This window comes from Nasonia vitripennis, chromosome 1 (genome assembly GCF_009193385.2).
Source record: "Nasonia vitripennis strain AsymCx chromosome 1, Nvit_psr_1.1, whole genome shotgun sequence".
NCBI lineage: Eukaryota > Metazoa > Arthropoda > Insecta > Hymenoptera > Pteromalidae > Nasonia > Nasonia vitripennis.
Window position 1 is genome coordinate 22,633,087 of NC_045757.1, and position 21,377 is coordinate 22,654,463.

The window sequence follows — 21,377 nt, forward strand, 5'->3', positions numbered from 1 at the left end:
AAATCCTCGCTCGCTTAGTGCTTAATATACCGGTGCCGATCTGCCCGCACTCCCCCTACCACCTACTGCTCGCCAGTCGCCGGACCGGCACCCAGAGAGAGGAGAGACGCGCACGTGCGTGCGCGGCTGCTGCACGAGATACGGAGATGCCAGCTGCTGCTCGCCGAGCTTGCTTTGTACTTTGTTTATCATTTTTGCTTACACGCTTTACTTTTGCTTTTGGCTTTTATTTTGTTTTTTTTTCTGTTTTGTTGCCGCACCTGCTTTTTCTCCCCCCCCCCCCCACCCCACCCCGCCCACAGCCCCACAGCCCCCCGCCCGCCACGCTTCTGCATTTTCCGCCTGTAGCCCTCCAGCCGACGAGCTTTCGAGCCAGTCCAGACCTTATCGCGGCTTATCTCCCGCCGAACTAATTTTATCAGAGCTTCTCGGTAGACGTCGGCGCGTGCGAATTCGCGATAGACGCGGCTGAGAGCCACTGGCTGGCGTGGCCTCGAAATTGTTTCTGCCGAAAAAGAGCTCTACGAGAGTGTGAGCAGCGGCCGAACGAAAGAGCGCGCGAGAGGGAAGGAGCGATAGCTGCCGCCACCGGCGCAACGTACATTTCCATTCACGAATTCGCTCTCGAGCATATCGCGCGCGAATTTTTCCGCCGCGGAGACGTTTCTCTCTTACTCGCGCGCGTTTTTCCGGAGCCCGGGGAATGCAAAAATATCAGAGCCGCGCATAGAGCGGCTTGTATACATATTTTGCCGGAGAGAGCTAGAAGGACGAGCCGGCGAGAAACTCGTTTCGGACTTCTCTCCGCGGGTATGCACACACGCACACAATGTCGGTGTACTACATAGTCGACTGAGCGAAGTAATCTCGCGCGGTTCGCCGGAACACGTGGTATACTTATACACTCATACGCCCGAGACTCGAGTCCCACGCGCGCGCGCGCGCGCACGTCCAACATGGCGCCGCTGCCGGGCAAGGTCACGCTTCGTTCTTTTTTTCCTTCTCTCCCGTTTAGTTTGCGCTCGCGCTTTTTCTCCGCTCCGCGTCTCTCTGCCTCCGGTGCGGCTGGTAATCGAGGCGATTATGACGGCGAGCGCGCCTCCGTTCGCGTGCTGCTGCGCTGCACTCTATCTATATTTATGCTTATGCGTGCTCGATTTTTGCGGAATTCTGCGCGAGGCCCGGTCTCGAAGTACCCGACCCTTACCTACTTTGGGCTTTCATCTCACTTTCCCTGAACCATCCTCGTCCCTTCTCGTTCACTCCCAATTTCCGACACTCAATTTAGAATTGTAAACGTAGATTATGATGTATCACGAAAGAATAAAGGTAAAAGTCGCCCGAGCAGACAAAGCAAAACATTGATTAAGGTTATCGAGTGCGCTCGTAATGACTTCATACCTAAAATAAACGGCGGCTGCAGGAGATAGCCTGTGGAGTAATATCGACGATGTGCTGTATCAATCGTTATATAAGTGCAATAAATTCCAGAATGAGCTTTAATAAAAAAAAAAAATACACGAATACAAGCAAACCCAGATACCCCTCTCCTGGTCGCCTCTGCTGCTTTTGATCAAATTTGCTTTTCCCATGCTTTATTACATGCTTCTAGCGCGACGCCGTCGCTGATACACAAGGAGCAGCTGATTACACTCGCACCGCTTGCAAATCTCGCTTGAACGCAAAAATTCTGGTGGATGACATTTACGCGCTATACATGCTATTTAAACGATGGTAATTCAATGCTTATTTGCGATATACATGTGTGTGTGTGTGAAACATTTATTCAATTGTATGACATCGGGTGGGCGAGTATCCGCGACAAAAAAAGTCGTTCTCGAAAGCTTCGGAGAATCGCTGAGTCACGATACGAAGTGTAAGGTCGTCGAGCTAGTAAGCGTATAGCGTTAGAAGACGAGCGTATCAAAAGAATCGCTTCCTCCGCCCGCTCGCGGGGGAAGTAAACTAGTTTGGTCGGTTTATAGAGAGGTTAGACTCCGCCGGCATGTGTTGGGCTGCACTTTCGCTCTCCTCGGAACGCCCTTCCCACGCGGTACTCGTCTCGCGGTCGGCTGCCGGGCGGTTCCGATCCACTCGGAATCGGCGCTATTTCTGCGGACAGAAACGTTCAAACCTGATGTAGGTGCGTAATACATCGTGTGTAATATATAGCTCTCATTCCGACGGGCAAGGCCCTGTTCAAAGTTCATTGGCATAATTTCCTCGAGCATGTCCGATAAGTGTCGGCGTGCTCTCCCGACCCCTCGTATAGAGCTCGAGAGTCGTACGCGACACTGGCGCGCCTTCGGTGCACGCCGCAGAGTACGATCGTGTGCACACATACACATGCGTGCGGTCAGGCCGAGACACGTATATACCTGCGCGCCAACCATCTACATATAAATACCGAGTACAGCCTTTGAATTAATACGGGCGTTATATATTATGCGTTTACGGGATGCCTAGCCGACTTATATGGCCCCGCGCGACTGATTTATGCGCGAGGAATTCATGTGCGCCTACTTTTTTTCCTAGACTCGCTTCACTCTGATGGGAAAGCTCGCAGCCTCCGATTGTCCCTCTTCCTCGAACGTGACGAATTCGTGTGTGAACCTCCTGGTCGAGTCGATCGAAGCTCAGTGACAGCGCGACAACGACTTCGGAAAGGGTCAATGCGTTGCAATGCGCGCAGCCGACCGCACGATCGTCGCGCACAGGAGCCGCGTAAAAAATTAAGAGCCCTTGAAAAAGGCTTATTAGCCGAAAAAGGGGTTGAGCCCTCCTCGCGCAGGCGGCAGCAACGAGACGCACCGGGAGGGAAGAGAAGTACTCGCGCCGCTCTCTAATAGCGGAGCCGCAAAAAGGCGCGCCTCTTAAAGGCCTCGCCGAAGACATAAACAAGGTGCAATAACGCTCGCCTCTCTCTCTCTCTCTCTCTCTCTCTCTCTCTCTCTCTCTCTCTCTCTCTCTCTGTTCCGCGGTGCCGGATAATTGACAAGCGGCGCACGGCTTTTTCGTCACCTCCGCTCCCCCAATTATCGACGACTGACTGGCTCGATTTGTCGCGTGTCGGGCCGCTCCTGCGCATGTAGCACCTGCCCTCTCGCGCAAATCCTCCTTTTGCGATCGCCGGCGGATGTACGCAGATGAGTTTTCGGGGAAGCCGCGTCCCGGGCCTGCGCGCACGCGATCGGCGCGGAAAAAGCTTTCCGATTCTCGCGGCCACCGACAGCTGCATCTGCAGGTATCAAAACGACATTACGGCGCGTTTTAATTGCCCCGAGCGAAACATTTCACGGAGGGAAATTAAGAAATTCCTGCCGCGTGACGCACGACGTCGATTACGGAATTACGGGCCGCGAAAAAGCAGCGCGGCTTGATTAAATCGCCGAGGGCGGGGGACTGCAGGTGAAACTTTTCCGTGCGTCATTGTCGCATCAGCAGTTGCAGTGGCTTTATCTTCCGAGTCACGGTGACGCGCTGCTTTACGCCGATTCGCGAAAAGCCCCAGAGCGGACAGCTGCGAGTTCCGATCGGAATCTCCGCCAACAATCGCGTGAAAAAACGCGCTCCTTCTCGTCGCTCGTGTAATTATAAACCGAGGTGGTAATAATCCGAATGAAATAAAAAATTAGTCACCCTCTTCAGTCGCGCTGATTTATCGCGCCGCGGCTGTCAGCAAGCGAGGCCGAGATTCCGCGAGCTGCCCGAGGAAACACACTCGAGAGGAAGAGCCAGAAATCCGCGCGGCGAGACGCTCGTACACTTCTGTCGCAAAAAAGGGAAGAGCTGCTCGCCACCAGGAGGAAGGAAGCGCGCTATCTTTAGAGCGCTGAAGGCGTCGCGCGATGAACGAGGGAGAAAAGGAGAAAGATGCGCGGGCGAGCCGGCTTTATTGCGCATACCGCGCGGCAAACTTCCGTTTGTGCGAATTATAAAGGGAGATGGGACGGAGGAGACGGGGGATTGGGAAAGGCTCTGTGCTTGCGCTATATGTAGCATGTAGCACACTCGCGACGTTATTTCTTTCTCGGAACGATCGTCCAGTTCGAATCAGTCGCGCCATTAAGAGGCTGCGCGAAAACAACGACGGCGGCGCACGAGGAAAGTGCGCGCGGGTGGCGTCGCCAGCGTCGTGTTGGCCCTCGTTCCTTTTCTTCAGTCTGGCCCCGCGTGCGCGCTTTGAGCCTCCAGCGAATCCTTCGAATCATTGTCAGTTCCGAGCTGTTTGTGCGCGCGAAAATACATTTCGAAGGTATTAAGGCCGATTATTTTCCTTGGGGGTATCTGAATATGTGTACGGGGAATGATATCTATAGATAGCTGCGATGCTGCGCTCCCTCCTCTGCACGTGTAACAGAAGTATGCGCAATCAATGGGTGGGTGTATGTGGTGTTATTTATATAAAAAAGATGCTCGAGCGGAATCGGAAGCAGCGGAAACGATAGCGGTATCGCCGCGCTGGCTATTTTTTCTTTGTAATTGTTTTCTCCCGCGACGTATTTTCACGCCGGTGAAACAGCGCACATCGATAAATTTGCCATTCCGGATCGAATCTAATCTCGAGCCCGCATTGATAGTTGTGTCAGCCGATGCTTCATGGGCAGCGCTCGCGACGATAAGATAGCTGCCGTGATACGTTTTCGCCGTCTTGCGTAAGTTAATTATGTAGAGCGTTGCATATGAGCGCTCTCTCTCTCTCTCTCTCTCTCTCTCTCTCACGTTTTTTCAAACGCTCGCGTGGAAGCATTCTTTCTCGGCTGCGTGCGCGCAGATAAGGAAAGGCCTACACAGACTTTTAAAGCGCGCGGGACGCAAAAATGCTGAACCTCCGCAGATTTTCTTTGTCAGAACGCGCGGCAATCCAGTACAGAGCTTGGTGTACGCGAGCGAGCGCGGGACACGTGTTTGTTTTAGATACGCGGCCATTGACTTTCCGGCGAGCAACACTGCGCTGCTGGCTAGTATTTCGACGGTCCAATGTCGCGCTCTCTTTCTGTCTCTCCGGCGTGTATCGTAGTACGTTACGAGTATGCGCGCAGACGTATAGCTGGCTGCGAGTCGACGTTACCCAACACCTCCCTGCAGACGGCACTGATTTGCCCGCACGAGCGCGAACAACAACTTTTCTTCACAAACTCTCGCGTAATGTGATTTGCTATTCGATAGGCGTGAGAGCGCTCGTTGGCCCGAGGAGCGCAAAAACTATCCGGTGCGCTCGGCGGTCTTAGAAACAATTTGCGATAATTCCTTTCCGGAAATCGTCGAAATTTGGAGAAACTCTTTGAGCGCGTTTTACTCATGGCTCGTGCGAGGTGCTGACGGGGCGATAGTCGCTACTTTTATGAACTTGCGCACGCACGCTCATTACCGCGAAAATAATAAGAGAGCCTTTCTCGGTTCTCGGGCAAGCTGCGTTGCCCGATAGAGAGAAATCCGAGCCTCTTAGACAGGTGTCGATGATCTTGCAGGCCTCATGTATACGACCGCAGCGAAAATAAAACTCGCGTCGCAACGCTCTGCACCTGCCAATGTTTTTCTTTTTCTCGAGCTTTCTCTCGCTCTCTCTCTCTCTCTCTCTATATATATATATACACACACACACACACACACCTATAAGAGAAACCGCGTAAAACTCCGCGGCGGCGGGGATATTTCCTTTTGGCTTTGATCTTCGCACACGCTGCCGTTTCGGGGCTCCGCGCGGTCGTTAAGATTCCTCGGTCCCGGCGTGTGTTGCGTAATACTCGCGTATACACGTCGCGTCAAAATTATTTCTCGACAATTTTTCATCGGATCATGTGAAAAATTAATGCGTAAATTCGATTAAATACGTATACCTCAGGACCGCGGTGGAACGTTGTTTTGTTGCTCTCTGCGAGCGTTGTTCGCAGAAAAAAGCTGGAGTAGTTTGAAGGAGAACGGACTGGGAAGGTTTTGCCGCGACAGCAGTTTTCGGTCTCCTAGCAGATCTCGATCTAATCAAATCTCCGGCTAGTTTATTTATTCGCTCGCCGATTACGTAATCCGATAAAAATTAGCTGGCATATTTTTCGCTCAACGATCTAATCTTGTTGGCTTTTCCTCTGCGCGTCGCAGTCCATTCCCCCCCCCCCCTCTCTCGAGCGAGCACATCGGCAGGGTTTCGCGCGGGCAAAAGACGCTGAGGGGGATAGCCGTAAACATTCCCAGCCAGAACCGTTAGCTCGATTAGATAGTCAGCCGCGTGTGTCTATGCGCGCGCACACGCACACACGCACACGCGCGCCTCGTCTAGCTCTATGTACACCGGGGGCAGAACTCTCTCCGTCTCTCTTTTCTCGCGTGGAACGCGCAGAAATTATAAACGAGCGGCCGTAATCGTGTGTGCGTGCGGCCCAACCGAAAACTTACGCATAGCTGCGTCCGTTATCGCTGACAAGGAGCTTCATTGAGGCCGCGCTTCTTCACGAAATATTGTATCGCTATCCGCGTCGGCAGCAGAGCGCTTCGACATCGTCATCGCCGATCGAGAAATTACTTTAAGTTGCCTGTTGACACGATTCGCGAGGAAAAGATTGAGTAAACACCTGGTCAAGCGGCCAGTCAGCTCCCGGCGGCCGAGGTGTCGCGCAATTAGGCGAGAATAAAGTTTCGGCGCTCCCAAAATGGCTGTTATTACAGCGTGTCGCTCTCGGTCTCGCCTCGTCGGTTATTGCGCCAAATTATGAGCCCCGGCAAATTGCTTCAATGAAATTGCACGTCGCTCGATTGTTCATTTGGTAATGAGGTTGAAAAATTCAGTGGCAGCACGCGGTGACAGGAGCTATCTTAACGCTCGCCGCCGGTGCGTGGGTCAAGCGCGCGCAGTGTGTATTTTTGGCTCGGCAAACTCCATAACCTATAGCCCGGCAAAGTGACCCATTGTGCTCGCCGTGCTCTCATTGTCCGCGCGCTCTCACGCTGAGAGAGAGAGAGAGAGAGAGAGAGAGAGAGAGAGAGAGAGAGAGAGAGAGAGAGAGTAGGGAGCAGCCCGTAAAAGTAAGCGAGCTAGGCTCTAAGCAAAAATCAAAGGACGGGAGGCAGCGAGAGAAGAAGATGAAGAACGAAGCGAAGGGACGGGAGCGGAGGGAGGCAAGTATGCCACAAGGCCAACCCTGCCAACCCGAAAAGCGATTCCTGCTCTCTACTCTTTTTGTCGGTATACGCCGGCGAAGGAACACGGCCGAGACGACGCACACACGCACACGCATGCGGGCCATCCAACCGACTAACTGCTCTAATTTTATTCGCCGCGTCCTGCGCGAAGGGATTTGTCGCGTCGATCAAGCCCTCGAGTGGCCTTCTGCTGTGCCACTTTTTCCTCCTCCCGTGCGTCGCTCGCTAACAAAGAGGAAAAGTCGGGAACCCATTCCCCGATTCGGCGATATTCGGCGATATTAATTGGCGCAGCCGATGCTGCGGCTTTCGGTCGACAACTGGAACGCGCGAGAGCGGAACCAGTTCCGGCGGGCTCGAGCCGAACGCCTCGTTGCCTCCTGCTGCAGCAGCAGGAAGAATTGCGCAACTGATAAACGAGACGCGAGTTCCGGAAATGACTCGGGAGACGTAACTGCTACAGCCGTCGTGCGTAACTCTTTCGGAGGCTGCTGGTGGCTGCTGGCGGCTGCGGCGGCGCGGGGACCTTGAAGCAGGCCCCAGTATGCCTGACCCACAATAAAGGCACTTGCCGTCCTCCTCGTTTAGCGGAACAATCCGCTCTCTGTGTGCGTTGCCAGTCCGCCCGGCGAAGGGTCCTGCTAACCCAGTCTCTGCCTGCCCGTGTACGTACACCTATTCCTACACACACATGCTGTGCGCTCAGTTTCGGGAGCGAGGATTTTTGCTTCCATCATATAGCTCTCTACGAAAACGGCTGGGCGATTGCGCAATCCGCGTTTGTCGCCCGAATCGCCGCCGCGACGATGTGTCATCATATAACCTGGCGAGTGAACCTGCTCCTCTTCATTTGAATACGCAAACTCGTCCTGCGCGCGAAGTGCAATCGTGTACATTGCCCGATCGCGCGCTGTAACAATATTTATTGCCTTCCTTCCACGGCGCAGCTATTCCGGTAGCATTTCCTGCACAACAGGTCTCCGGCTCTTCTCTCAGCAGTCAACAGTGCTAGAGTAGCTCGTGCCTTCTTCCTCCGCAGCTGCGCGGCTCCTCGCTCTATTGTTTTCGTCGCGACAAGACTTTCCCTCTCGCGCTTTCCCCGTCAAACTGACCAAATCCCTCAACGCATTTTACACGTATACGCGACCCCGTAGTAGTAGTGCGGAGGCTTAGAAAGAGCGCGAAGGACTGAAGGACGCCGGGGCCGCAGGAGGAAGTGTGCGAGAGAGAAGGAGACTGGGAGGACGGGAAGAGAACCTAGCATGGCAACTGCCGGCGTTTCTCAATTTCTGCACTGCGGCTGCTTCACCGGACTTTCCCGCGGGATCTTTGGAGAGCTCGACGCAATTGCAATTACACGGGAGAGAGTGTTTTTCTGTTTTTCTGCTCCTCGGGAATCCCCTTCGCAGCGACGGAATCAAAACAATCCGCGGCACTGGAGCCTATCACGCCACGGAGCACACGCTGCGAAGCCCGCGGTGGAAAGCGGAGCCTAGGCTTAGAGAAAAAAGCCGGACCGGCAGATCGTCGTCGTCGTCGAGTGCGCACCCGGAACGCGATTGAGATGACGATCGCCGCCCGGCAGTGATAATAATATTCCCAAGTGTTTCTACGCGAGCACAATGCGCGACAACGGGTTTCGCACGTATTGTGCGCACGCGAAAGCCAATTCGGCGATGACAAGCGGGCAGGAGACGGGCCGGCGTAACGACCACGCTAGAGTGCGTCAACGAGATTCTAATTCACTCGTGGGTATCTATGCGCCGAGACGAGGATGACAGCAGTCGCTGTTGAGGGATAACGAGAGAGAGAGAGAGAGAGAGAGAGAGGCGCAAAATTTCGCGCTCGATTTCGTCTCGTTACGAGCAGGGGTCAAGCTGCCTCCCCACTCGAGAGCCGGCCGAGATCCGCGCATTGTGCCTATAGCAGGCGTGCAGCGTCGCCGACGCCGTCGTTACGTCGCGACGAGTATCGCACGAAGCTGCCTGCGTCTAGGAAAAAGTGACGAGAGGAGGGACGACGCGCGTAATAGGATTAGCAATCCGGGCGGATGTAGTACAGGTTCGCCGCGAGATTATTCCTTCGTTTACTAATTCATGGGACGTTGCGTCGTTAGACGGAGCTCGCTCCGCTTTTTTCTCGGCCTCAAAATATGCGCGCCGAAGAAAGGAAAAAACGCGAGCGCGGTATTAACATAAATTTCCGACGGCCCCGGGGGGACTGCGCGCACCTCGGATTTGCATCTCGAAAAACTCATCTTTCCCCGATTACGCGCCGTTTTCCGCGTTTCCACGACTTTGTCGCGAATTCATGCTGCGGTGCACCGGTGGATCCAAGTCGGGGGGTCGGCCTCGTCCAGCAGGAGCTTCCTCTCCCCGGCGGACAATGCAGCGGACGCGTCTCGCGCATAATACACTTGACGTGTAGCCAACTTGACGTTTCCACGGAGAGGCTGCGCGCAACAATCGAAATTATTAAAGCATCCAGCGCTTCTCGTGTCGCACGGGCGAGAGGAGTTCACTTGAGCGGCGTCGGAGAACCCGTTTGTCGCGCGGCTCCGAAATTCTTCAAACCGTATTATGCCCGCTTTCTGGGCTGAAATTCAAAACGGAAGCCCCTTTTTCGACGCGCCCGGGAAAAATCCGGGCTGCGAACTTGGAATTCAATTCAAATTCAAATGCGCGCTTCGCTCTAGCCGAACTTCATTGTGCCAGTGTTCAGTCCGACTGCCCCCCTTTGTCTTCCTCCTCCTCTTCAGCGTCTTCTATGCGAGCCATTCAAGAAATGCGCTATTCTCGAGATGGCTATCGGCGAGATCCGAGAGATGGGACTCGAACGAAATTCGACGAGAGCCTGCTGCTGCTGCAACTCTCTCAGCCTCTCTCTCTCTCTCTCTCTCTCTCTCTCTCTCGAGGGGGGGAGGTCCGCGTGAAAAAGGACACTATCTCGAGACGGCTACTCGTTTTTCTCGGAAGCGCGCGTGCTTTTCCGCGCGCAGATGCCCAACCCGATATTCGCGGTTCGCGGTATCGCGCGTAACGGCTTTCGCTTCGCGGGGAAAAGTCGGAAACGGCAGAGAGAGAGAGAGGGGGGGGGGACTAGAGGCTCGAGGAGGGCAAAAAAGGTATTATAGAGAAGAGCAAGGGTGGACGTGTATAGTCGTAGAGCAGAGGGGCGGGGCCTAGGCGAAATCCAGAAGTGCGAGAGCCCGCGACGGGCAGCGTTCACATAAACTCTTGATCCTGGTTAGAATAGCGGTGAATGGCGCGATGATAGCGCTGCTGCGGCGCTTTCGCGGTCGGAGCCCTCGTCCGATCGTTATTAATGCCTATACCAGTTCCTCCCGTTCGTCCCCGGAGCCTACGCGGAAGCTGCTCCGCGCGCGCACCCGGAAGTCGAAAAGACGTTGCAGCCCGGCGACGGTTATCGGAAGCGGAATAACCGGTGCCGAGCTTTTCATGGGAAAGACTTCCTGAATTCGATGCCATGGGAATAAGAGTAAGGAGCTGCGGCCTTACTATTTTTCCCTCGTATTTTTCCCTCGTATTTTTCCCTCGTATTTTTCCCTCTCCCTCCTCGCACCGGAATCTAACGAGGAACCGTCGATTTCTGTTGCAGGCTACTTGCTGTTGGGATCGGCTCTGGTCGTAGAACCCTCGGTGGCCAGCACCACGAAGAAACGGTAAGTTCCACGCCTTTATGCAGACTATACAGAGCTTTCTTCCTGCCGATCGCGGATCCGCGTCCCCGCCGCGAGCTTGCGAGGCGTTGCGAGCCGCAACGAGCTCGGTCGGCTTTATGGTTTTACGGTTGCATGGCCGAGCCTCGATTTTTCGAGAGAGGATCCGCACACACGCACAGCGAGTCAAAGGGAAAGAGGGTAAGAACAGCAGGTAGAAAGAGGGAGAGAGAAACTGGTGTGCGAACGTTAAAACTAGTTCCCTCGGCGCGGCGAGTTGCGCCCCTTGAATTTCGACAATGCCGCTCGCTCTCGCCGCCCGTCTTTTCTTTTTCTCCCGGGCTTTTTTCCGTTCTGCGCCGGCGATTGTTCCTTAACTAGCTGCATCATTTGCACGCGCGCTCCGATCCGAGACAAAGTTTCGTATCGCGAGCGGCGGTACAATGTTTAATGTGCGGATATACACATACCGGACGATCAAGCGCCGCTGGATACTCGTATTCTATGAGCCTCGCGCGATGCAGCGGACTCGACCTGTTGCATATTATAACTTCCTTTCGCGTTCGCGCGTTTATTGGTTTGCATACTTGGAACAACTCGAAAGCTTCTCCGGTAAACTTGTCGGAGCGCAAAGCAGCTACATTGATTTCGCGCTTATGTTAAAAAACAAAAGTTGGGGGAAAATTTTAACTTTTACACGATTATATTATATTTGCAGTTTCTGCTGGGGCAAGCTCTCAACCCCTTGAGGCTCGGCGCATTATGTGCGCGATGGGAACCAGTTTTATGGCTATAAAATTACTTTGCATGCAAAAGCTCGGAGTGAATATACCTTTTACGTACGTAACGATACAATTCGAGCAACTGTCGCGAGCGATTTCCATCCCGAAGCGCGCGATTTATCGTTATTCCGCCGCCGTCAATCAGCACGACGCGTACGCAACGGCTGCTCCGAGCGGAAAAAGTAAGCGCACATGTGGCCGAGGCCGAGTAGGCGCGCGCAAAATGACCGCACGCGTTGCATAAACAAAAAGGAGCAGCCCGAAAACAGCTCGGCGCAGCCTGTAATTACGCGCCTACTCGGCCTCATTGTTGTTGTCACGTTGTTGTCACTGCCGATGCGCTCGCGGATGCAGCTCCGAATTGAAGGCCCGGAAATGTCGGGCTTTCAGGGAAGATGGCATGGAATTACGGGCGCGCGCTCGGAAATTAGGGAGTTTTTGCGATTCCGCCTCGATTCCGCCTCGATTACGGGCCGACGTTAGCATCGTCGAATAGCGCGTCAATAGGCAGCTCCACGAGTAAATGCGGTATTGAACGACGCTCGCATTGAGCGGTATCAATTGGGGCGCGTAATTAGCGGCGAGGACGGACGTGGGTCGCTTTATTCGCTGCATCGGCTGCTTACGCACGCGGCTCCTCGGGAGACAAAACGACCGCAGAGTCCGCGCGACAGCGACACGACACAATGCGGCCGCAGCTAGCCCAAACGCGCGGAGGTCAAACGAGAGATTAATGGAGCTCGGAAAACGGCGTGGAAACGAGTTCTCGATACGTAGCAGAAGCCAGCCCCTCCCCTGCGGTAGCGATTACGCTGAGCGGATATCATCGGGCGCGGCGCGCGTGCACTTTCGGCTCATTAGCATCACAAGGGGGGGGGGGGGGGGGAGCGAGAGTCTGATTGCAGTGGCCGCAAATCTCGCTCTCGCCCCCTTCCACGAGCGCGCTGCCGCTGCAACCCTTCTTCCCTGCGATGCACCGCCGGTCCGGCTGCATTCCAGTTTGCGAGTGTCTTGTTTGCGTGTGCTTGCATGCTTTGTGACCCGTACAGCGAGCGCAACAAGTGCATCTGCAAAGAGACCTGCGCGCATTGTAGTTGTTTGCGAGCAAGAGGCGAGCTTCGAAGTTGGAAGTGCCAAGTCGAAGGAGCGCGGCGAAGCAGGGAAGAGGAGGAAGAGCGAGACAAAGTGCATCCCGACTGCATGCGAAAAGCGTTGCATGCGGCACGCGCCGGTCTCGTGTGCAGCTCCCCACCAGCCGGCGGCGGCTCTTCTGTTTTTCTCTCTTTTTCTCGTGCTCGCGGCTTTGGCTCTTCACCCCCTTCCTCTGCCCCCACCGGCTGCAACTCCTCCCCTGTTTATCCTGTTTATTCGTCTGGTCCTCGTCTCCCCACTTCCTCTGTCGACGGCGGCGGCGCTACTTTTGCTCTCTTTCCCGGCTCGCTTGTGGCAAAGTGCATGCACTTGTTGCACCGCCGCCGCCGCATTGTTGCGGGATCGCGTGCTGATGCCGACGCCGCGCGGGATTATGTTGTGCGCCTGGCAAGCGGCGCTTCTCTCTCTCTCTCTCTCTCTCTCTCTCTCTCTCTCTCTGTAGCGAATTTCAAATCGACTGCCGGCCGAGCCAATTACACCCGCTGCAAACTTTGAGTCACTCGACATATGCTATATAGCTTCTTCGCTTTTACTTTGTAATGAGCTTTCATTCGAAGCAGAAGCAAAGGAGCTACACTGCCATGCAGCGCCGGCTGGCAGATACTTTTTGCATTTTTGCTTCTTTCTCCTCCTTAACTGCACGCTGCAGTGCAACGCAAATTGCATTGCATTCACAATCCGTGTACAGCGAATTATCCTCGAGGTATTATTATGATCTTAACTGAAAAAGCGTATTCACGGTAAAGCCGGTTTTATGCCTGTGACGCCTTGTAGCTTAAAAAAATGATATTATATTGGAATTTCGGACCTTTTGAAATCAAAATTAATATTAATTATTAGAAGCCGTCTTTTGTTGGACCTTTACTGCTTGACCATTTCTTACTCGATATTCAGTCAAGCTCATCGCTGTATAGTAAAAAGCGCATGATTACAAACGAAATGACTGTAATAAAAAGTTGCGTTAATAAGACATTAATCGAAGGCAATCAAAATATCCCGAACAAAAATCGAGATATGTGTCAGGCGTTAACGTTCCTTAAATCCCTACCCCGATGCATTCGAAATCCCGCTTTTGAAATTCCAAAGCGACCGTATAACGAGGAGTGAGACGCGAGATGCAGCACGTCGAGCGTTGCACTTGTTGCGCGTACATATGCAGGACCTGCGAACTGCGTGTGTTATACGCGTGCGCGCATAAAAGAGACGACGAGGAGGATGACAAGGTGCTTCGCTTAACTGAGCGTGAGCTGGTGAGCGAGAGCAAGAGGTGCAAATGACGAGTGCGCTGCACGAGGGACTCCGCGATTGGGAGATTTACATACAACGGCGTGCCGCAAGATCGTTTTATTTCCGTTTTTTTTTCTTTTTTTTTTCTTTTTTCGAGAATCCCGATTTATAGAGTATTCGGCTTGAAACTCCCTCGTACAGCCCCCCACTTGTATAAGATCTCGTTGTATGATAGTATGAAACGCAGGCTGTTGGCCAAGTTAACTGGATTTCCGCTATCGGCGTCGAAAGATCTTGGCGCTTCGAGACAGGGAAGCAGGATCCCAGGCTCCTTCCACGTCTAGCTTCTCGAAAACTCGCCGAGCAATAATAGACCGCGGCGGCTAGCGCAGCTGAGATAGTCCCGTATCGCAGGCGAACACCTGAAGTAGCAGCAGCGGCAGTGGCGAAATTAACGATGCAAACTCCCAAGGAAAGTCGGACACATACAGAGAGAGAGAGAGAGAGAGCGGCAGCAGCAGGCGCCAAGGGGACAAAACCGTTCGGCTCTCTCTCTCTCTCTCTCTCTCTGACCCTCCCTGTATTAGTTTCTACCTCGGCGGAGAGAGAGAGAGAGAGAGAGAGAGAGAGAGAGAGAGAGAGAGAGAGAGAGGACAGTCTCTCAAGTGCGCATTATAAACATGGCTCGCAGTCCATTATACCGCGATAGCGGTATCCGGCGATGAACTATCGCGTCCTCTCTTTCTCCGGGCAGCTTTGTGCTCCACTCGTCTCTCCTTTATACTGGGCTGCAGTGTATGTACTATGTAGGTTACTGGTTCCGCGCGCGGAGATTGGGATCTCTCTTTCAGTCGGAGCGGCGCGCGATGTTTTCCTACGCGCGCGCTCGCGCAAAAAGGGAGATTATTAGATGATCCTGCGCCGCGCGCGAGGGCTAGTTGACGCGTGAAGAGAGGCCAGTGCAAACATCCAACTGGATCTCGGCAACCTTCTCTTTTCTTCCTAATCGCGCGCCTTTCCTTTTCGCACAATTCCCTGCCTCTCTGTTTGCTCAAAGTATCTTCGCAACAGACATCGCATCGGGCTCTCCTCTCTCTCTCTCTCTCTCTCTCTCTCTCTCTCACATGTGTGCGCGAGGAGGGGCTTAGGAATCGCGATCGAGAGCAGAGATAAAGCGCACGAGGCACGAGCTGCAGCTGTCCTGCTCCCTCTTCCTCATCCGCTCCTAATCGCCTTCATTTTTCAAGGTCGGCGAAGGACCAGCAGCAGCAGCAGCAGCAGCAGCACAAAGCGTGGGCCCTCGAGGAATCGCGAAACGCAGTCGTACGAGAGGCGTGCTTCGAGACCTCGGGCTGTTTTGGCACGTTGCAGGAGCCGCGTAATTAGAGACGTTACTCTCTCTCTCTCTCCGGGATTTTCGCTCTTCACTTTCAAAGCGGATTACGATGATGGAGTACGTACGCCTCTGACGCGCTTTGTTTCTCGGCTGGGCCGATGTAAAAGTCGCCGCTCCTACCTAATATAAATAAAAACCTTACTCCGCGATCGGGGTATTTAATGATACGGTAACCGCGTTCGGAGCATCACCAGCCGTAATTAAAAGTGACTCGTGGTGCGTTTGCAAAGGTACGAGGGAAAATTAATGAAGAGGTAGCGAGAGCGAAAGAGGGCCCGAGCAGGTGTCGCTTAATTCCATGTCGTCCAATTTCCTGATCCCTAATGAATCGGCGCTGACGTGCAATTATTCGCGACAGCGCGATGAACAAGTACTTCGGAGCTCTATCGCGCGGTTGGCCGCGATTTTCCGCTGCCAATCTCGTCCTGCACGCGCGCGTGGCCGATGCACTGACGCGAGTTTTGGCACACTCTGCGCACCTGCTGCTGCTGCTGCTGCTGCTGCTACTGCTGCTGCGGGCGATGCCTATCTGCGCGCTTATTGAAATTATTAAGATCGTGTTGTACGTCGCCGTTTATTGAGTAATTAATAATTATGTATGCGAGATACGCTATCTGGAACATCATCGCCTTGCAGCTTTACATTTTTCGAAAAAATTTCGCGTGTAGTAGTGTAGCTGCTAAAGACTTGGGCGGTTTTTGAGCATGCATTGGAAGTAGTAGCCAGGTTTAAATGCTTTTTAATTTTTTCCATTTATAATAATATAATCCGTCTTCTCGAGCCGTTGTTCGTTAACAAATTTTAACTAGATAATGTGAAGATCTGGATCATTATAATTTATAATGAAATCATACATTATTTTTTCTTCTTCAACGCGGAACATGGGATTTGTTTCTTACACGCGAGTATGTGTGATGATTCTGTCTTCATTAACATTCAAAACCGTCCGTTTACAACATCTTACGTATTTAAAATTGTTATTGTTAAGAATTGACTTTTGGAGAAAAGGTATGATTGAAAATCTACACTTTTGTTTCGGTACGCACGTTTAAACGTCTTTGTTAAAATAATTATCAATTTTCTTTTGTTATTTCTTTTGACGGTGGATGTCCATGACTCAACTAGGAAAGGGAGCTAAGGATTTTAATTTTATTCTTTGACGCTCGTTACGAGATTTTTAAAGTGCGACCTATAATTACTGCAAACGAGGAAGGGGGTTGAAAGCAGAGGCACCGGGCATACTTGTTGTCGTTGTTTCAGACTTATGCTATACTGAGCATTCTGCATCTTGTTAGAAAAGGTTTATATGCTTTCTGCGGAAAAGCTCAAATCATAAGCTTAAATTATATTCTTTGAGCGAAAGCTCATGGTGCCAAATCAGAAACAAGCGGGGATTCGTACTAATTATAGGCTCGAACGAAAAAGGAATTTGATAACGTTCACCAACGACGAGCATTGTAGAGCATAAGACGGCACGTCCAGGGTACAGAAAAAGCATCCTCCTAAAATCCTGATTTCCTATAATCCCTTAAAAATGTATTTTCCTGCTTGCAGGGGTAGCAACACCGCCCTTCCAGACTCGCCGGTCGACCGGATCGGCAACGGCTGGAGGTAAGTCGCCATCCTCAATATCTCCTCCTATCTCACTCACTCACTCAGTCACTCAGTCACTCAGTCACTTTGCCTCTCAAAATTTGGCCCGCTTCTCGCGCTCGCACTAATCCACTTTCCCGTTACCGCGCGCAAACTAATCGCGTTATGCCAGCGCCCGCGCACCGCCTATCTAATTCATCCCCTACCCTCGCGGGCTTTCCTTCCTTATCTTCCTCAAATCATTTAGCCGAGTGTGTATGCTAACGAGGCATTGCATATGTATTTTGTATGCGACTAATTTTCACAAGCTTCTTTTTCACTAATTGCACAGACTGTTTGCCGCGGCTCTGTAACGACCTCGATAATTATGTCATGCGCAGCGAGGTTATTTACTTTGACAGATGAGCAAGTTCTGTCTAGCGACGACAGGTAATGGCTCCGTATTGCGATTGACTTATAAGAGGCTGTCGTCCCAAAAGCTTCGTAAATACGCCACGGGGTATTTTGTATTTCCAAACTTCTAGAAAAACAGAAAGTCCGATCGAATTTTTCTTTTGGTAGAACGATTTATTAAATTTAACACTACGGGGCTACAGACTCGGTTTTTCATTTGCAAACTTTATTAAAAAAGTTTTATGTAATAGAAAAACAGCGTTTTTTGAAACGACATCCCTGGTAGAAATTTGGCTGGTTGAACCAGTCAATATCCTAGCGGCTCGGCAGATTCATTCGGTAGAATCCCGACTAGAAATACTCGAGAAATCTCGCCGATAACTCGGATCGACCACTAACGTATATTTTATAACCTTTTGATGCGCATGACCACTGATACACCTATGAATAATATTATAACAAATATAATAAGCCACAATTACAAATAGTTACCAAAAAAATAGCCTTTATTGCGCCCCGGGTAATTCATTACCTGCGGCAGAGCTAACATTATTTTTTCCGGTATTACTGAATAGCTTAGCCCGAGATCTTGAATTTAAAAAAAATGTCGGAAATGACCGTCCCTATAAAAAATGCGAGCTATTTGAAACAGAGTGAAATTGTTCAAAAATGCGTTCGAAACGAAAAACCGAAAATTCTCGTTTTGAACGCATTTTTGTTATGCTAATAATGTTAGCTCGGCCAGGTAATGAATTACCCGGGGTGCAAGAAAGGCTATGTTTTGGTAACTGTTTGTAATTGTGGCTTATTATATTTGTATAATATTATTCAAAGGTGTATTAGTGATACACGTATATTATGTATGCACGCGAATTAAAGGTCGGTCGCACATCCAAATCCTGCGAACCATAAAAAAAAGCAAAAAAGCAAGGTTATGTTGTGTAGCCGCGACTCTTGCAGACGACTTCTAGCAGATCTGGCTAGAAATATTCCAGAATTCATGTCATTTTAGGTGGGATTTCTACCGATATGTTGCGACTGGAATCTACCCAGTTCCTACAAATCTTGCCTATTTCTGGAAATATTATCGTCAACATCTCTACCAGGGATCCCCTTAACGCAGTTAGTCAGCAGAACAATTTTTAAATTGCTCAAGACACTTACGGAAGGTGATTGAAACGAACATCAGGGAAGCTATAGGCTCGATAAAACGTCGATAAAAACAATACTTGGTCCGCTAAAACGAGGTTCAGCCACAGCCCATAGCCAGCATGAAAAACTAGTCGAACGCAAAAACTCGAGAAGGGGTGTCGAGTGTTCTGTGTATATAAGCTACACGCAGCTCTGCGTGGCCCGCAATGCTCGCTATCGATTCTTTCTCGGCTCGCAACGCGCCCCCACGCAATGCCAACGGCCGCGTACGCCCTCGGCGTCGTCCTTCGGCTCTTTCAGCAGCTACTTCGATCTCGCTCTCGGCACTTGTAATTTTACGATTCGTTTGCCCCCGCGTTGAAATTCTTACCGTCTACTGCGCCCTGCGGAAAATAATTGAAATTTACACGGCGTCGAAGTTTATATACTTGCCGTTCGTCCTTTTTTCTTTTTTTTTTCCCCATTCATCCTTTGATCACTCCTTCAACTCCTGCGCGAGTATGCGAGTCGCTCGCCCAATCTCTTATCTCTCGCTCTTATGCCCACTCGCACTTTCCATTTCTCTTTGTCTCTGCCCCAGAGAGTTTGTCTCTCCCCTTCGCTTCTCTTTTCTTCTCACTTTTCCAGGGCTCGGCACTCCACCCCCCGCGCGCACCTTATCTCCCGCGCGATCCCTCACCCCTCCCCTAACCGCGGAGTTCTGCCAGCCCTCGGCGGCCGCCGCTTTCCCTTTCCTCGCGACCTTTGTCCCCCGCGTACGTTTTTCGCCGGGTCGCTTCTCCTTTCGCTTTCGGCCGAGACTGTTTGCGCCGCTGCGCCATACATTGGGACTTTGGCTTCGATCGATGCGTTGTACACGTCGTGTGAACGGCGTTCTTTTGTCGCGAGTCGGGCGTAACATCGGGGTCACTCGGCGGCCGCAGAGCCAGCGAGCGCCGACGAAAAGTTCGCGCGAACTTTCCCCCCCCCCCCCCCATCGCTGCAAGGCTCTCTGCACCGGCTTTGTGTCATCGTTTGCTTTGCAGCATAAAATACGTAGTAAGTAAGTAAGTACGACGGGCCGCCAACTCTGCCGCCAATCGATTATCCATCTCGCCGAGCGTGAAAAGGCTTTTTAGCGAAATCCTCTGTTGCTCGTTCTCGTGTCGTATGCCGAGAGAGGGACGAGTCGGCTCGGGAAAAACGCGCTCTCTGCGCTGCTCTCGACTGTTGAAATTTTGCAAGCGCGGCGACGTGCCGCGTTATTAATCGTTAATAATAGCCTCGATGCACTCTCGAGGCTGCGCGGGCATACAGAGTTTGGGCCGCTTGACAAGATAATCACAAGAGGATTCGGGCGCTTCAGCGAACAAGGTCGTATTCATCGAGTCAATGATTCGCCTCCGCGCCTATATATACGTAAATTAGTCGTTCCAGTTGACGGGCTTCGGGGCTCGTTCGAAGAAAAACCGCGTCGAAAGCATTTGCACGACCAGCGGACTTATGTCGACTTCGAAAATCGAAAAATTCAAGAAGCGCCATCCCGACTCCTGCTGCAAACTTTCTCTCGTTCGTGTCCTCGTTCGCGCGGAGAGGCGTTTCGAAAAGAGCTCGCGCAATGTAATGAACACACACGTGATTCGGGTTCCGAGGCTGCGACGATGGCGAACGCGCACTGCCGGCTACTCGCGCGGATTCTAGGAAAGGATCGCGAGTTCCTTTCGAAATACTTGTATATCGATGGACGCCGCCGTTGGTCTATCGAGCGGCCAAGGTTTCGTGGACGGAGCTCCTTTCTCTTTGTCGATTTTTTCCTTCGTTTCTGGGGGGAATTTCGGGAGAATGCCCACTCGAAATGAGCTGCTGCGTCGTTTGGCGCTGCCTGTGTTAACGATCTGGGGCCAAGTTATGCAACGGCCACGGCGACTCGATTCGAAATGTTTACGCGGCAAATGCTCGTCAGAGCTATGAGTGTAACCGTTATCACGACAAACTGGATCTAAATGGGTTCATTCAACTTCGGTGCCAGTGGAGCCAATTCGTAAAGTTTCGATCGCGTACACAGAGTCAGCCTGATGTTTTTCTCGGAAGCTTTCGGAGAAAATCACTATTCGTTAGCCGAAGCACATCAATATTTGAGGGTGAAATTAGCCTAGTTAAGCCCAATTCGGACCGTTTGCCGTCCCCGTCAATCATGCTAAGCAGATGGAAAAATATAGATTTCAAAGAAGTCCGGCCGAACCTCTGGACTGTTCAATGGGAGGCCGTGCAATTAATTCCGAAGCGCGCGCCAAGTTTCAATCCGAAAAAGTTTCCTCCGAGACACTAAAATCGCGCTCGGCTCCGAAAATTATAGTCGCATCACACCGTGCCGTCTCGTGGATCGTTCGAGAAACCCCCGTCACCCGAGGATCCTTGGCTAGTCTATCTCTTCTTCTCTCTCACTTGGAATCAGGTCACCGGCAATAACAAAGGAGACCCACGAAAGAAGGAGAGAGAGAGAGAGAGAGAGAGAGAGAGAGAGAGAAAAAGAGCGGCTCATCGCTTTTATAGAAACGAACAAGCCTGCTCTTTCATAAGGCCGAGCGACAGAGCAGCGAACCCTCGCCTAGCGTCCATTGACGGCGAGACATCTGTCGCCTAGAATCTATACGACTCCCGCACCACTGCCAGCCGCTTTTCCGCTTCCTCCAAGCTCGCCTAGCTACAATGAAATGTTGTAAGGCTGCGTCTCGTGGCTTCTTAAACATACCTAGCGACGTCGACGTTGTTTTTCTGCGTCTTTGAAACACCGACTCGGAGCTGTTATGAAGAAAGAAAAAAAATAGAACAATACGCCGATTGCTATTCAGATAAGGGATTACATAACCGCTTTATTTCACGCGTG

General features: G+C 51.9%; 1 protein-coding gene across 4 annotated transcripts in view; it reads left to right on the forward strand.

Moving 5' to 3' along the window:
* LOC100114171 (insulin-like growth factor 2 mRNA-binding protein 3) overlaps window positions 1-21,377 on the forward strand; it is a 58,460-nt gene that overhangs the window by 1,087 nt on the left and 35,996 nt on the right. For 2 of the 4 annotated variants that reach the window (XM_031930444.2, XM_016989097.3), the window contains exons 2-3: window positions 10,756-10,819; window positions 16,928-16,984. In XM_031930444.2, the coding sequence (XP_031786304.1) occupies window positions 10,756-10,819; window positions 16,928-16,984 (121 nt within the window). The remainder of the gene's footprint in view (window positions 1-10,755; window positions 10,820-16,927; window positions 16,985-21,377) is intronic. The other 2 variants (XM_031930446.2, XM_016989098.3) reach the window with 1 other exon arrangement.